The sequence below is a fragment of the Chaetura pelagica genome, unplaced genomic scaffold (genome assembly GCF_000747805.2).
Source record: "Chaetura pelagica isolate M959 unplaced genomic scaffold, ChaPel_1.0 scaffold31, whole genome shotgun sequence".
NCBI lineage: Eukaryota > Metazoa > Chordata > Aves > Apodiformes > Apodidae > Chaetura > Chaetura pelagica.
This window is the reverse complement of record NW_009952481.1, coordinates 925,104-942,901: the sequence shown is the minus strand read 5'-3', so window position 1 is coordinate 942,901 and position 17,798 is coordinate 925,104. Positions and strand designations below refer to the sequence as shown.

The window sequence follows — 17,798 nt, the reverse complement described above, 5'->3', positions numbered from 1 at the left end:
TTGCTCCCTTCACTGGGTTGAAAACTTGCTGGATGACCAGGCCCAGATAGAGGTGAATGGAGCTGCATCCAGCTGGTGTCCGGTGACCAGTGGTATCCCCAGGGATCGGTGCTGGGCCCAGTCCTATTCTACAGTTTTATTGATGACCTGGGTGTGGGGATTGAGTCCACCCTCAGTAGGTTCACAGATGACACCAAGCTGGGGGGGAGTGTCGATCTGCTGGAGGGTAGGAAGAAGCTGCAGGGGGACCTGGACAGGCTGGGTCAATGGGCTGAGGCCAATGGCATGAAATTCAATAAGATCAAATGCAGGGTCCTGTGCCCAGGAGGCCCAGAAGGCCAATGGCATCCTGGCTTGTACCAAGAATGGTATGGCCAGCAGGAGCAGGGATGTGATTCTCCCCCTGTACACAGCACTGGTGAGGCCTCACCTCGAATCCTGTGTACAGTTCTGGGCCCCTCACATCAAGAAGCAGCTGGAGCAGGTCCAGAGGAGAGCAACGAGGCTGGGGAAAGGTCTAGAGGAAAAGTCTTATGAGAAGAGGATGAGGGAGCTGGGGTTGTGTAGCCTAAAGAAGTTTCAGGGGGGACTTTATCACTCTCTACAATAACCTGAAGGGAGGTTGTAGTCAGGTGGGGGTTGGGCTCTTTTCCCAGTCAACTAGTCTTTTCCTAGTCAACTAGGATGAGAGGGCATGGCCTGAAGCTGCTCCAGGGGAGGCTTAGGCTGGATAAAGGGAAAGGTGATTAGACATTGGAATGGACTGCCCAGGGAAGTGGTGGAGTCACCAGTCCTGGAGGTGTTTAAGAAAAGACTGGATGTGGCACTTAGTGCCATGGTCCAGCTGATGTGGTGTTGTTGGGTCATTGACTGGACTTGATGTTCTCAGATGTCTTTTTCTGCCTCAGTATTTCTGTGATTCTGTCAGCATGTGATCTCCAGACATTCTGAAGCTTCGTTGACACCAACAACACTCATGGACTATACTGTATCAAGGTAAACTGATTCAGAATTGAATTAGAGAACGTGGTAAAAGTATTGCTCGGTGATACAACATCTAGGCAAGATGGGAAGAAGATAATCCTTGCATTTTTCTGCTTGACATATTATTCCTAAAAAATTGGATTAATGGGATTACATTTCCAGTTGATCTCAGCTGCATTGTAGGGATGAGCAAAGTACATTTTAATTGAGGATACAGCAAACTTGTGTCAGCAGAGTGGCACAGAAATGACGGATTATTTTGGCGCTTTTCACCAAAAGGAATTTTCGGTATATTTTAATTATCAGACTTACGCAACAAATACAGCTTGTTAGGAGAATTATTATATTATGCAGGTGAAAAGAAAAGAGGTCAGTGTTTTTACAAAAAGGTATAATCCTGAGCTGCAATTTGATGCATGATTCATTAAGCTGCTATCAGACCATGTTAGTAGCATGTGATCAGTGCTATTTTGGAATTAGTTAATGTAAATTGTGATTTCCTGGCAGACTCTTACAACAAATTTCCATTATCTTCTGCCCCATAGACTTTGGTGTTTTTTTCTCGTACACTTTTCTTTGTGTCATTTTTGACCTTTAGCCTCTTCAAGATTCCCCAGGACCAGATACCATTCTTCTCTTCATCCTGTGATATAGACCTTTGGAGTATGCATGCAATTATCACAATGTAAAATGTAACATTATTTTTTAAAGGTCCACTTTAAATTCTCCATTGATACACATACTTGTAATTAATGCCATCAATGTATATACCACAAGGTGAGGACACTTACCTAAATGCTTAACACTAAAATGCTAAACTAGAAATAGTGTGTGAGGTAATTTGTAGATATTGAGCTGTATTTGTGGGTATAGAAATTAATCTAGTGTCTTACTGTTTTCATCTTTTTTCTCAGCAAGCAAACATTTTAGTTTGTTATTTTCCTTTCAAAATTATTCTGTCTAGATGGGCATTTGGGGTTTTTCATGATTGCAGCTGCTTTTGGAGAACAAAACTTGTCCAAAAGACAAAAGAAACCTTATTTTGGCATCATGAACCTATCCTGGTTTATACTCACTTGCTGAACATCCTAATACTTGATAATTACTATGCCTAAATAAAAAATACAAAAACTTAAAAAAATAACACTAATTAAAACACTCTGTAAAAATAAGGAAATTATTTAAATTATATAAAAACTTACCCAGTTACAGTATCTTCATCATCAATCCCATCATAAATTTCTTGATCAGAAGGAGGAGGTGGGAACTTATCTTTAACAGTTAAAACAGTGAAACATTTATTAATATTTAATGCTGCTGAATAGGGGCTTCATTACTGACCTCCTAAATGTGTCAGATGTGTGTGTGTTTGTGCAAAATCCTTGCAAATGGAATCTCACTTTAAACCACCACAGCCTACTTATTAAAACAGTGTTTTAGACTTATCCCAGGGGGGAATGCCATCCACAACATTTAAATGTGGCACTGCCAATCACAAGAGCATGAATACTAAAACCAAATGCATTTACACTGTATTTTATGAAATTCCCAACAGCTGACTTTGGCCTAGTTGTTGCAATGACTCATGACTTCTAAATGTTTTAAAGAAGACATCAGGCCAGCAACCTCAGCAAGTGACATCTTGTGTACATCCACAGGAGCCAGAGGCAAACTCAGTGTAAACTCCCCATTTTGGTCTCAGCTGTGACTTTTGAGCCCCACCTCCTTCAGTGCAGAGGCAGCTCAGTTTCCATGTACAGTCCTAGCCGCTGGTCAGAGCAGTCACTGAAATCTGCACTTAGCTGGCAGCAGCCTCATTCAGAGCTGCCAGAGGATGCTTCTGCCATGACTAGTATCTAAACTCTAAGCTGAGAAGATGAGCTGTGCTCTTGTGATCAGCATAGTATGCTAAATACATATGTGCTACTAAATGGGAAGCTGCATTTGAACGTATATTCTTGACAGTGTGAAACTGCTGCAGTCATGCTGGTAAGGAATCTGAAGCATTGCTGAAATGGAAGTTCCCCTTAACTCTGTCAGCAAAATGCAGCTTTATTTGGTTGTGTTACTGGCTATTTCAGAACTGGATTTCTCTTGCACAAAACCTCTTGGCCATGTTAATATTTTGCCAATTATATTTGTGATGTTTTGTGGGATGATTTACCTCCATATTAAAAAAAAAAAAAAAAAAAAGGAAAAAAAAAGGAAAAAAAAAAAGATGTTAAAACTAGTTTTATCATGGTCTGGCATACCTCACATTCATGGTAGCTGAAGACAAAACAACCTTTTCATTCACATTTCAATAGGTGAAGAGAAAGTTCATTTGGTCAATATAATTCCTTGTTCATTGCCCATTACCTACCACTTAGCATTCTTATAGATAATTATTGCACTGTTTGGAAGCTACAGAGGTCTGGATTTGAAGGTAAGAAACACATGGCAACAACTCCCCAGAAAGTACACGTAGAACTTACTTCCATCTCCACTCTGACCACCACTCTGGCTGGAAAAGCAAAAAAGAGATGTTTTAGAGATGTTTTGTTCTTTTAAAAAAGAAAACACCATGATCACACGTCACTTTTGTAGTTATTTGTTCTAAACCTTTTGGCTTTGGCATTATTTTATATTGTCAGCTAAGAATTACAAATTCTGTGCTGCAAGCACAGGCTGATGATGCTCTGCCTGAGCACCAGCTCAGGTACACGCTTGTGAGTTCTCTATGGGCAACAACTAAATTTGCTGGTTCTTTTTTTTGTCTGTTTTCACCACACTTATACTAATTTATTATATTGGTTGGATTCTCACTAATGCTAACAAAAATCCACCACCTAATTAATAAATTAAATAGCTCTTAGGAGAGGTTAACTTTTAGTAGATTCAGGTAAAGTGATAAAAATTACTCAGGTTTGTGGGTTTTTTTCCCTTGGAAAGAATTAATTACAAATCAGAAAAGGGTTTTTAAAATGCCATTCACACTAATTCAAAGGGTTATGAAAGAGACAGTTATCAATATCAACTTTAGTTAATGTTTAAAAATTTTATAAGCAAAGCTGTGAAGAAAATTCTATCTTTGAATTAACCCACACAAACGTTTCAAGCCAATGAAGATCCACATTTTTATACAAGCATAACGTCAGATCCCAATTCTTATTAATTGTTAACAACTGATAGTAATTTCCAATAGTGTCATTTTCAATGAAATACAAAGTGATGTCTACAACTGTAATTATTTACTTTGAATGTATTTTATATTCCTATTGATATATTTTAACTAAAGTACAAAATAAAACTTAGGAGCATGTTATAATTCATGTTGGAAGGGATCTCAAGAGGTAAAACTTGATGGAAATACACTGAACACTAGAAAGTGCATCCACACTCTTTAGATTTATCCCTTATAAGTGGATTTTCTTGAGCTTAAATGGTAAAAAAAAAAAATTATTCTCAACTAGCTTTCATTGGGTGATGCTTCAAGCCTCTACCTGTATGTTTCTAACATTTCAAGGATTCCATATTAGCTCATTATTCTAACCGCAGCTGAAAAGAATCTGATAGCTTTATAGTAGCTGAGATTATTTCCATGTGAGAGCTTTACTTCAATCTATACATCAAAACAAGATACTCGTTAAACTCTGTGCCAAGAAATCTTGAAATACAACTGCCCTACTCACTTATTAATTTTGGAATATTAAACATACTACCCATAATGAGATACTACTGTCTGGTCAAGAGGTTTTTTTTAGAATAGCGTTCTTATGGTAGTTTCAAAACATGTTGATGTATGTCAGACCTTCCAACAATTTGTGCCCATGCTCTGAACAAAATGATATTACTCACTAGAGAAGACAAAAATATCAACAAACAATTTAAAGGATTTAACAAATCTGCGCCATTCATCCTTTGAGGTTCTTTACACTGCTATTTTAATATGCAACAGTGTAAGTATCATGTTTTGCTTTTGAATTCAGTAATTTTCTAAATTCCTTGCATTGATGCAGTTAATTGTAAAGCTTGCTGTAGTGGAATGCATTGGCCAAAGACACTTCTGAAACAAAGTTCCTAATGGTCAGATTACCTAAAAACTAGACCAACTAAAGCAACTATTCTGGCTAGGTTATGATGCTATGAGACAAATGTTCAGGGAGGAAAAACGATACTGAGCAACCTGGAAAAATATCAGATGCAAAACTATATTGCTTGCTTGAAGATCCCCAGCCTGAAGGAAGAACTTTTGGAGCACTGTTGCTGGAGCTCAGGGGGATGCTCTAGCAACTAAGGATCAGCTGTACCCAGCAGCCAGCCAGATGCATTCCCTTTTTTTAAAGCCAGGCTTCTAAGTTAAGCTGCTCGGAAGCAGTAAAAGCAGGTGTAATGACTAAGTGCTTCAGGATGGTTGTACTACACAGTGAAATCCCCTACACCCATATGCAGATTCCTTATTGGAATCCCAGGCTATGTGCTTCTGCAAATCAGGACATGTAATGGAGAATGAGCACTGGGTTGTTGCATCACATTGCAGAAACAGACTTTTATGTGAGATCAGGTAGCAGTCATGGTGGGTCATGTGTTAGTCTTGGCTTTTGTCACAAAATCACTAGGATATTTCCCTGTCAGCAAGTTTGATACACCACTGGTGATGGAACTTCTGTAGCTGCAGGTCTATTTGATGTGGAAAACATTCTATATGAAAAAATACTGAATTAGAGAGTCTGCAACATAGCACTGCATTGCATATACATGTGAGACTGTGCCATAGAGGAGAAGCTTCTGATGGAGTCAAAAAAGTACGGCTCAAACGTACTTAATGGGATTTTATAAACCTTACTTATACTCAGGAGTAAACACATTAGCCACACTCTTTTCTGAAAGGCCATCCTAGTCATGCGTCCACAAGTCCCTTCTCTTGAAAAAGAAAGAGGTAGTAAAGCCTCTAAGTAGGTAATTTGATAGCAGTGAGGGTTATCAGGAATTCCCCAGTGCAGCAGTGTTTCTATTGCTTTTATTCTTCCAAGTTAGAAAAGGCAGTATGTGACTTCTATAAAAGAACAAGAGGAAAGGGAAGGAAGAGAATTGCACTTCCTGTAGGTGATCTATAATCCTGCATGTTTTGCATTTTGTTCTCTTTTGGAATACAATGCTGCAGGTCCTCTTCCAATAGTATGAATTTCTCCTGAATGAGTGCTTATAGATGCTGGATTCCAGAATCCAGTCTTGTTCCTCTGACTACTTCAGTTTCAATAGCTCAGTGCCATGTTTCTGATATTAATTGTTCCTTTGTGGCAAGAGTCTGCTTTCTTGTTGTAAAATGTCCCCTATCTATGCTGACTGGGGTGACACACTGGTTTGTTTTCATGCATTCCTTTTACATACCTGGTAATACTGTCTTGCTCTCCAACATCATCATACACTTCTTGGTCACTCTCTGAGTGTTTCACAGCAGCTCTGGTAGATGGTTGTTGCTTTCTTCTTAAAGAATCATAATCAATCTCCACTATGGTTGTTTTGATGTATCCATCTAAGTGAAGGAAACCATGTAATTAGGCAGAGATTTTTAAAGGAATAGGGATTAGTCTAACAAAAAGTCCTGAGTTAGGTATTGAATTGTTGTGTATGATTTCTGAAAACTTTAAAACACCCATCTGATTTCAAGCAGCCTGAGCATGAGTCTCTATCTGCCAACACAAATACAAATCTCAGATCTGTGTGGTGTCAAGTCAACATTACCTACATTTGCTTCTCAGCTACAGCAAAAACAATTTTCTGTGCACACTAAAGAAATCATGGGGCAAACTCCCTTTCACATCTAAGAAAGGAAAGAGATTCAGAACTCTGTTTCCACTGAGGGGAATTTTAGAGAGCGTGAATGGATTTTCTCTGGTGACAAATGCTTGTGCATTTCTTGAAAATGGAAAATCCTCCACCCCATTACTTCTGAGTGAATCCAGATTTCCATGAGTTTTCCCTCAAATTTGTAGCACGTTGATTTTTTTCTTTTATTTAAATGATCAAAACTGATTTTCCTCTGTTGTTTCATCTTCCTCACTGGCCTGTGAACATTGAAGGCTGAAGCACTGGTGAAAAAAATTGGGCTGCACTGCTAACACTTGTCAGTGAGAAGCCTTGTACAGCTTGCAGTTTAGCTGAGGCAAGAATTGGTTTATGAAAAGTAAAGTAATTAAAGGTAAATTAATGAATTGATTGCACATGGTCAAGAAAATACCATCCTCCCAGCCCTCACCGAGATTGTTTTTCCTATGTACAAAATGATGCATGTAAAAGACTTGATTACAAAACTTCAAAGTATCACAGAAAATCTGATCTTGGAAGTTACCTCCTGAGATCACCTTTGCAAATCCTCCTGCCCAAGCAGGATCCACTAGAGAAGGTTGCCCAGGACCATGCCCCATCAGGTTTTGAAGATCTCCATGGAGGGAGACTCCACTACCTCTCTGGGCAAGCTCTTCCCTTGCTTGGCCACCCACACAGTAAAAAAGTGCTTCCTGATGTTCTGACAGAATGTTATGTGTTTCAGTCTGGGCCTGTTACCTCTTTCATTGTGACTGGGCTCCACTGGAAAGAGCCTGGCTTAATCTCCTTTACATCCTCCTATCAGATACTTAGGAACAATTATAAGATCTTCCCTGAGCCTTCCCTTAACCAGGCTGAACAGTCCCGGCTGTCTCAGTGTCTTTTCATATAAGACATGCTCCAGTTCTTCAGTGTCTTTTTACATCCACTATTACAAAGTTCTCAGCTGGTATTGTCCAACATTACAAGGCTGAACTGTCATACCCAATTTATTGTCATATTAATCTCCTTAAAAATCAATAAAGTGCTTTTAATATTTTTCCTTAATTTTATGGATGTCTCTTTATGTCTTTGCTATATCCCGGGAGCCAGATCATCAATCCCTTATTACACTCATAGATCCACTGATGATACACAATTAGAGAAACATCTTGAATTTCAGATCAAATAAAATCTAGAAAATATAAACTTTCCATAGGAATAGGAACATGACAAACAATTAAAATAGGACTTTATATTCTCTGCTTCTGTTTTGGGAACACCCATGTTATTTCTAAAACAAAGACATGAAAAAATGCAATCCTTGTTACTTGCATGGAGCCAAGATCAAATGCTAGTTGAAGGCAGAAATGGAATTACCTCTCAATAGGTCCATGAAGAACCCAATGTATTCTTCCTAACTTAGTCTAGTGCCTGCATATATCACATTATGTTGCACGATAACTTCCTGCTATGAACTAAGCCTCTCATGCCAGGTAAGGACAGAAGGGTGAATTGTGGTAATTATTTACTTTGGTGGCAGTGACTCAGCCTTGATAAGACTACTCCTTGTTGTAATGCTCATGTTTGCTACCATACAGTGAAAACATGAAGAACAGAGAAGAAACAAAACTCACAATATCCTTTTATCCTGCCCAGCCACTTTCCTTCTGGGTTGTCTGTGAGGCGAATTATTTCAATTTCATCCCCCTGTTTGACAGTCAACTCACTCTTCCCTCCCTTGTAGTCAACACGAGCTCGTGCCTGATGAAGAACTTGGATGGGTCCTGTTAACTGCAGAGAAGAAGCAATAAAAGAAATCACAAATGTGGAAAAATTTAGTTCTTTCCCAAAATATTCACATAAAATAGAAAATAATTTTAATTATTATTATTCATTTAATTGACATTCATAATAGTCTAGGAAAACAAACAGAAAAATTTACTCCTCTCCCAAGCTGCCAAGTTTAATTTAATAAGTAGAAATGAAAAGAGAGGACAATGGTATGGTAGATGGCACAGTAGAACAGCTGAAGCTGAAGCAGCAAAATCACAGACATACAAAGACTGAAACTAAGGCTAAGCTATGGGGCTTTTCACAGGTTCACAAAACAGACATGTACTTAATTCAGTGGGCAGCTCCAGGTACTTGCAGAATGACTTACATGAGTAAATGTTCATTAACATAAATAAGTCTACCACATAATGTCCTGTGTTTACAATTCTACTCTGTAAATGATCTTACAAGAGATGATCACACTGTTTACTGGAATTCAGGATTCTCTTTGTGAGCTCCTTAATATAGGTTATGGAGAAACTTTTTTGGGTTTTAGCATCTATGGCTATAGGATATATGTGATCTTACAGAGAAGGCATGTGGCTGTTGACCATTATAGACTAGATCAGGAATATCTATTCTGTACAGGTAACAAATAAATGGGAAAGAAAATATGCACTAAAATATATTTTTTGCATTTAAGAATAATTACATAATTTAATGGTTGCAAGAGAGCATCAGTGCACTAAGACCTGCACTTAACAGAAGTGGTCTGAAAAATTACCTCGGGGCCTGACAAAGGCCAGCTAACCCACTATTATTAACTATTAGTATTTCCCTTCGATATTTGTCCTCAACTCATGCCAGTCTCTCCACAGCAGATCAAGGCCATGATGGGAGAGAGTCACTGTGGCTTTACTGTTTACAGAGTATAATAGGAAGAAAAATAAAGCTGCCCACTATGTGCAATGATACTGGAAGAAACACAGTGAAGGCCTATGAACAGGTGTTAATTAACAGAAAATGACTGGTAGATTTGTAACCTGTGGTAGCATGTTGACCACCAGCTACATAAAAATGTACAACTGATAGACCTGTCTCATCACACAGCCCCTACCTTTTGAAAGTGATGGTAGCTGCCCATTTACAAGTGCTCTATTCCCTTCCCTGTTTAGGCTGGAAGTTCCTTTAGATCCCTTTAGACCAAGGTAGGGGTAATGTGTTGTAATATAATGGTGAAATCTGTTAAAGACTGGGTACTGTTTTATCAGACTCCAGTGAAGCAAAAACATTAAGTATACAGGATTGAACTCCTACTTTCATTAAAGACTTTTGATGTTATTCTAGTGGCATAAATGCCTTTTGAACAGAAAAGTGAAAGGAAATTTTTAAAGGTTTTTTAACATAGAAGTAATGTGAAAAGTTAGAGGGGATTTAAAAAATAAACCCAAGACCTCTATAAGCACTGAAAATATGTCTTCTACTCAGTACAGAACCTGAAGTCAAGTACATGCCAAAAATAAAAGGGCAGCTTAAATCTTTATTAAGGATTTATCCAGGTTCTTGAACTACTTACCATAACAAATAGTTTTGTAGCCAGCTGAACAGTGTATTTAGAACTCGAGAATGCTAAATAGTGTTTCTTACATGTCTTTGGCCAGATTAAAAACAAACAAAACAACAAAAACTTACTTTGAACTTCTTCCTTATTTCCTGCTCTTTCTTTTCTTTCTCCTTTTGTTCCTTCTTCTCCTGGTCTGTTTTTCTCTTTTCTTCTTTGTACTGTTTCTTCTCTTTTCGCCTTGATGATCTGAAAGTGAAGTGCCAGGACTGAATGCAGCAGTGAAGTAGATCTCACTAGAGCATTCTTACCCAAGGTTAACAGACACTTTCTTGTGATGGAAAAAGGCTTCTTACAGTGAAATCAAAGCTAAAGACTCTCAAGATTCTAAACCAAATTGTGGCTGCAACAGATAGAGTAAGCAGCCCTTTCTCTTATATTACAAATAGAATTTAAATTGTCTGTCCTTAAGAGGACAGCAGAACAGAAAAGGTTTTCTGGAGGTAAGAGACTGGCTCTACTTTTGCATATACAAGCATCTCTCAGCTAATTTTGGCAAGCAAGTTTGGAAACTGGTAGCAGTCTAAGTGTTGTGGCAGTGGCTGTAACTGTTAAATCCTTACCCAGGCCATCCGATGCTGCCTGAACTTCTACCACTGATCTGCAGTTTTAAATCTAACTGTAACTTATTCCAGGAGTCTCCACAAATGATATTCTGTCCTCTACACTTCAACATAAACGTGCCTGTCACACTAAGTTGCGTTGCCTGCTGTGTTTCGTGTAGAGGATGGTGCTGAGATCTGGGATCTGGGATGTAATAAGGACTACAGCCAGAGTTATGCCATTTGCTGTCAACAGTCCGGTTGGAAGAGCCATGCTTTACAAATCCTATGGAGGTGATGGAATATGAGTTCCTCCTCTTCACTTTTCAGAACATTTGCTGATCTGATACAGAATCACAGAATCTTAGGGGTTGGAAGGGACCTCAAAAGATCATGTAGTCCAACCCTCCTGCCAGAGCAGGATCACACAGGAACGTGTCCAGGTGGGTTTTGAATGTCTCCAGTGAAGGAGACTCCACAACCTCTTTGGGCAGCCTGTTCCAGGGCTCTGTCACTCTCAGAGTAAATAATTTTTTTCTGATGTTTGTAAACACTGATGAGGTTGCCTCTCAGTCTCCTCTTCTCCAAGACAAAGAGACCCAGCTCCCTCAGCCTTTCCTCATAAGGGAGATGTTCCACTCCCTTAATCATACGCTGAAATTATTATATATATATATATATATATAAATATATATATATATATATAAAGATGGAATGAGGTTTGTGAGAAGGTATTTTTGTGTAGGAACTTTAGGCTGTTACTTATTTCAAAGGAATCAGGGCTTCCCTTTGGCTATTTTCATACCATGAATCCTATATAATTAGACACTATTAGGGCAAGATACTTCTCAAAGTGAAGGGCTAAATGGCAGAAGAATGACCAGAGCTCACATTCTGGCTCTGTAGCTATTCTACAGAACTGTAAATCCCTCCTCTCATAGGAGTTCTAAGTACATTGATCTAAAATGCAATGAAAACAGACACAACAAAAGCTCTGTCTGAGACCGTATTACCTAGAGGCTGGGCTTGTTTTTCCTCGCAGGCTGTAATTCCAAACAGTGATTCACACATACTCCAAAGATCAGAAATCAGACTTCCTGATCTAGATCACAGTAACCACATGGTATTACTGCAGGATTTTTTTCTAGCCCAGGGCATAGCAGGTCTAGGTAGGAAAGAACCTGTGAACAACCTGGCATTCTCTAGGTGAGATGGATGAACACAATCATGTCTGGCAGGAATTGCAGCAGAAACACACTTTTGTGCAGGATGAAATACCTTTGATGGCAAGATTTTACTCATAAAGATACAATAGGCTATAGAGTTTAAAACTACTACCTCATGTCATTTATGTCTTCATACATCTCTCCATCACTTTCTTGGCCCTATAAGAAAAAATCAGTTTTCAATGGCTTAGATACATTTGGGAAGGCATGAAGAAAATAGACCTGGTATATCAGCTTCATACAAAATGTATAAAAACATTTACATCAAAATGTAAATACAAAACAATTTAATCTTCCCAAATTAAGTTTCTGCATTATTCAAAACCACTATTTTTTTTTTTTCTTCCTTTTTATGATCCCACAACTATGTTATCCCAAAATGTTACAATGGCACTAGCACATTGCTTAATCCAAAATGGATGTTTTAATTGCAATGTTAGTCCTATGTTGATGACTGCACTGCCATGATGAAAGCTCCAGTGTTAGTAGTAGTTAAACTGGAATTCTAGGGATCTAAACAGGACTCAGATTAGAGCCCTAGAGACAGTTTTAGTCCTAATACAGCCAGGTACTTACAGATACAATACAAACCTATGTTTAACTGAAACTATTGCTTTTTTACTAGAATAGAACCGAGCCTTTATTTTGGGGAAGTTTCAATGAAATGAAATGTCAGTGGAAATAGAAGGGGTGGAGTTTTTTGTATAGTTTTAAATATTTTTTTTGTGTCTAGCCAGGTTTGTTAATTAGTTCCAGTTTGCTCTGCTTACCCAAGTTTTATTTCTGTCCTTCTTAATAAAAAAATGTTTCTACAATTTACTGTCAATGTACCAAATTCATTTTACAATTAATTTTCTAATGCATTGAAGGGATTATAGTAAATTCATAAGTTTGTGCTAAATAGGCTAGGTTTACCCTGGAGAATAACACTTACCCCCTCTGTATTTCCATGACCTATATGACAAGAAATAAAGACAGGTGTGTTATTTTTTTGCTGTACAGAAAACAATTCATTCTACCATTAACTATTTACCAACTGCTAGCAATAACAGTGATATTTGCTAGAAATACATGCAGGCTTCTGACTTTTAATGAAGGTATGAATGCAAAAATTAGAGCTTTTTTTTTTTCAGCTTGCTTTTGCAGTACAGAGTAAACTAGAAATACCTACAAAAATGCCTATTTCTCTATGTACTTGTTGAAGTGGAATATCTGTTTTAAAGATTCTTTTTTGACATTGATGAACTTGTCTACAGTATTTGTTTAAAAGAATGCCTATTTATACAAGAAAGTAGTTGTTGAAAACCTACAAGTCCAGTCAGACCTCAAAGAACTTTCTTGCACCAGCCCAACAGCTGAATGAGGCCAAAAGTTATTTTTCCAAGCCAGCATCTGCCCTGGGCTGCATAAAAAGAAACTGAATCTTCTGCTTCTTCCTTACTCTGCAGATAGTTAGGTAAGAAAATTGTTTGGGCTTGGTTTCAGCCCACATTGCTGCACAGCAGGGATGGCTAGCACACTAAACAGTGCGTCCTGTGCCTGGCACAAACCAAGTCCTCTCGAGGAGAGATCAGAAGGCAGACTGAAATTCTTTGTATCACAATCTGCTTCTCTGGCTGTTCCTGGTACAACATAGCAACTCACTGCCTCTTGTTGAAGGCAGACCACAAAGAGACATTAAAAACACAGTCAACAATTTATTTATTTTTTTTAATCGAGTATAAAACAGTGTTTGCTTCACCAGAGCACACACATTTAACACTGAAAGAGCAGCATTCATATTGGTTCAGATTTAAAAACCTAATAATTTACCATCCCAGCACATTTCTAAAGAAAACATGGGGGAAAAAAAAAAAAAAAATAAAGGAGAGAAGGAAGTTATTTAAAGCAGGTTCTCAGTCTGTCATATTAACATATTAACTATGGAACAGTTATGAGACAAGCATCTTCACCCATACAACTACCAAACCAGCATAATAAGTTACACAAGTCACTCATGAATACAATATGCTTCTGTGTATCTTATAAATGCAATATGCTTATAGCTTCATTTAGCTGCCATTAATTAAAACATATGCAACCTACCTCGTGAAGAAAATTCAACATCATCATAATTTTCTTCACTGTCTGGAATTCTGTAAATATGAAAAAGTGGACATGTGAAACCTACAAAGATGTTTTTTTGATTGCATTTTCATTCACTGTTGTTCTGGTGCTTTTTTCAGCTGTTTTACACAGCAGCTGGACAGTTTATTGAGCCTCATATTCTACTTAGGTACCCATGAGCTATTGCCTAAATTACTCTTCCCAACTGTGACTTGGTTTTTCTCATTGGAACACTTTGATCCAGAGCGAAAAAAAAAAAAAAGAGCCAAAGGCTCTCAGATACCATGGAGACAAGTGTGGTATGAAAAATACAATAGGCAGATGGGCTGACTGAATGGTAAGTACCTCTTGGGCTTCTTAACCATCTTTGCAGGTGCAGGATTATTGCACAATGCAGAAGCAGGGTGCCAGACTTTCACCCAGTGTTAAATACAGCTGTAAGGTTTGCTCATTGACTCTAAGAGTCTAAAGTCTAAACAAGGTATAAAGTTAGGCCAGGTAAAAGGCCTCTGTTGATAGATTCAAAAGTGCTATCAAACTGAGAGAAGCAAGAGGTTGAGACCGTAACTAATAACATCAGGGAATTTTAACTTTGTAATACCTTATACTACTTAAAAGAGAACTGGGGCTGACAGTCATGACGAGTCATAAGCAAAGGACTTGAGAGCAGAAAGTGGTCTTTTAGGATTGGCTGGTTGGAGAAAGCACTGAGGCCGGGGGAAGGAAAACAGGGTGAAGTACGGAGGTAAATGCGGGAGGTCCCTGGCGCCCGAGAGGACACGCGTGGCTCCCGGGCACTTGGCAGCGGTGCCGGCAGAGCCGCGCCCGGGCGGGCGGAGCGGCGGGGGGGGACCCTTCTCCGGCCCCGCACGGCCCCGCACGGCCCCGGGTCACGCCGGCAGCACCGAAGCACAGCGCGCCGGGGCGCTGACACGCAGCTCTCTCCCTGCCCGGCGTGTAGCTGCTCTGCGCGGCCGGAGAGCAGCGCTGCGTTCAGGCTCAGCCTGTTTTCGCGCAGTTCTGGCGCCGGACTGAAGTGCTTTTAACTCTTTGCGTTTGGGAGGTGTTGCAGCTCTTCAAAGAGGGGTAAAGAGAGGAGCCCCATATGCGACAGAGGCTTCGGAGCGTTATCACAACAGGTCACGACGCAGCTCCTGGCACAGTTGCTCAACCAGCTCAGTATCTCTGGCTTGAAAAGCTGCTTCCTCAGCAATTGACTGATAGGCCTGGTGCTCCTAGCCCTCTTCCCCCAGAAAAATGCAGGGGAAATCTACAGTTACTGATACAACTGATTTTCTACCATGGTATGCAGTCTTTTAATCCTGTTGGATTAAAAACCCCCTCCGGGTGTCTGTTCCTTGTCCCCTCCCCTTACCCACAAGGCAAAAAAATATGTTGCTGTAGGGTTTAAGCTAACAAAAACTAATTCCCAACAGGCCACGGACAGGGTAGGACAAGGAGAGTGGTGTGGGACCTCACTGCCTCAGAAACTTGGAACACCTGCAGCCTTAATCTGCTGCTGCATTGAGCAAATAGGCAGGAAAAAATAAATAAATCACAGAATCACATAACGGTAGGGGTTGGAAGGGACCTCTCAAGATCATCGAGTCCAACCCTCCTGCCAGAACAGGACCAACGAACTAGGGCAGACCACTCAGAAAGGCATCCATATAGGTCTTGAAAGTCTCCAGAGAAGGAGACTCCACAACCCCTCTAGGCAGCCTTTTCCAGGGCTCTGTAAACTTCACAGTAAAGTCCTTCCTCATGTTGAGGTGGAACTTCCTGTATTCCAGTTTGAACCCATTGACCCTCGTCCTATCACAGGACACAAGTGAAAAGAGCTTGTCCCTGCCTTCTGGATGTCCAGCCCTCATGTATTTATAGACATGAGTTAGATCCCCCTTCAGTCTTCTCCTCTCTAGACTGAAAAGCCCCAGGTCTCTCAGCCTTTCCTCATAAGGCAGGTGCTCCAGTCTCTTAATCATCCTTGTAACCTAGGCAAGAGAAAAGTTGGCATTTATGTTCACTTACGTTTCAGAGGTGGGCTTGACGTTTCTGGGAGGCAGGCTGGGAGCTGCTGGCCACTGCAGAGATGGGTGAGAGGCTGGTGGAGGAGGTGGCAACTGTGTAGCTGGGGGCGGTGGGCGAACAGGTCGTGAAAGTCCTGCTGAGGAAGGTGCTGTCTGTTTCACACCTTCAGTTTCGGGGTCTGAGAAAAAGCAGAACAGGCTGATTTATCAAGCAAACAGCTGAGGAAGGAACCTCAATATTTACATGAAATATTAGGATAAAATATCAGTACCACACACACCCCAGAGCAAATACATTTTACTTAACCTGCTTCTTAGAATTACTTGATGCCTTATCTTACCAGAGAACAGAGGCTTTGCCTAGAGGAATGCACTGTGTATAGAAGGCTTTGCAAATTCTTTTGCCAAGACATCAACAAGAAAAAAAAAAAAAGAAGTATCAGTTCATTGTGTATATAAGCTCTTGTACTTCGAAACAAAATTATCATTTAATTCTGCACTTTACTTTAAAAGACCAGCTGCAGTTTCACATGTGCACTGATACAATGTTACTGGAGTTTTCCTTGCTCAGAGGCAGAGTGACAAGGGAAGGGATAAGAGATGAAAAGATATCATGGCATTGATTAAGAGGTGTACAGGTCTCTGTACATCTTCAACTATGTTTGTAATGCAAGTTGTAAAAGGCTGAACTTAATTTTCCGGCAAGACCATATTAGAACCGTGGCAGTTGAGAATCTGCACAGAAGCTATGCCCTCAGCAAGCAGGTGCAGCATTAAAAACAAGATGGTGCTGTGCAGTAGGCACAGCTGTCATAACTACAGGAGTGGGCTGGTGTGCACGTGTGCTGCACTGTATTCATGCTCCCTGTACAAGCCACAACAAAACCATAGTAACTACTGCTTTGAGAGTTCATGATGAAGATGTTATTCAACACAACCGTGTTTGGATGCCATGATGGCAAACATAGGATTTTATTGCATGTATCATGTGTGGACTAGAAGCTGCCCAGAAAGAACTGGCCCCAGCTGTATTGAGGCAAGTCCAATAAAATAGAAGGAAGCGGACAGTAGACAAAAAAAGCAAATTCATAGTTCAGTTAAAACCAATTACAGTAAAAAAGAACCCCCAGGGCCTCTGGATTTTTTCTTTGATTTCACAACCGTATAGTGGAGATTAAAATCTTGTCAAGCAAAGAAGCTCAACACATTGGAAAAAAATGGCGTAAACAGAGAACAACAACAAATATTTAATAATGCTTAATACCAACAGTGAAAATTACAAAAAAACTTCTTAAAGAGCTTTATTTAGCTCTTTGGAAGTAATAAATTCTGGTTTTGGGGTAGTCAGTAGAAGTGGTATTTGTAACTGTTGAAAGGACCTCTCCTGTGCTAGACAGAAATCAAAGTAAAACCACCAAACCTTGACTGTTCTTCTGCTTACTAAAAAGAACTAAAAAATAACTGGATTAATTTGGCTTCATGGCTGCTTGGAGCAACTTGTCAATGTATGTGTCAACAACATCGTATTTGAAACCTTTTAAATTCCTCCATTACTTAAACAGCAAAATACTAAAAGTCCCAACACTGCTGCTTATACAGGTAAATTCTTTTGTGTTTTTGTTAAGGAACATTCATTTTGCAAAAGCAGACACACTTTAACATATGCCAAGATTAAAGTAGTATAGTATCAGATACATTTTTATTCACATATCTTTTTACAATTTTA

The 17,798-nt window shown here is 39.5% G+C and overlaps 1 protein-coding gene across 1 annotated transcript in view; it reads right to left on the bottom strand.

The window, feature by feature from the left end:
- FYB (FYN binding protein) overlaps positions 1-17,798 on the bottom strand; it is a 40,878-nt gene that overhangs the window by 9,866 nt on the left and 13,214 nt on the right. Inside the window, exons 3-12 of the mRNA XM_010008750.1 lie at positions 16,074-16,251; positions 14,016-14,071; positions 12,871-12,893; positions 12,049-12,095; positions 10,240-10,357; positions 8,409-8,565; positions 6,355-6,499; positions 3,459-3,487; positions 2,187-2,256; positions 1,500-1,640 (exon numbers count right to left, since the gene is read on the bottom strand). Coding sequence (XP_010007052.1) covers positions 1,500-1,640; positions 2,187-2,256; positions 3,459-3,487; positions 6,355-6,499; positions 8,409-8,565; positions 10,240-10,357; positions 12,049-12,095; positions 12,871-12,893; positions 14,016-14,071; positions 16,074-16,251 — 964 coding nt within the window. The remainder of the gene's footprint in view (positions 1-1,499; positions 1,641-2,186; positions 2,257-3,458; positions 3,488-6,354; positions 6,500-8,408; positions 8,566-10,239; positions 10,358-12,048; positions 12,096-12,870; positions 12,894-14,015; positions 14,072-16,073; positions 16,252-17,798) is intronic.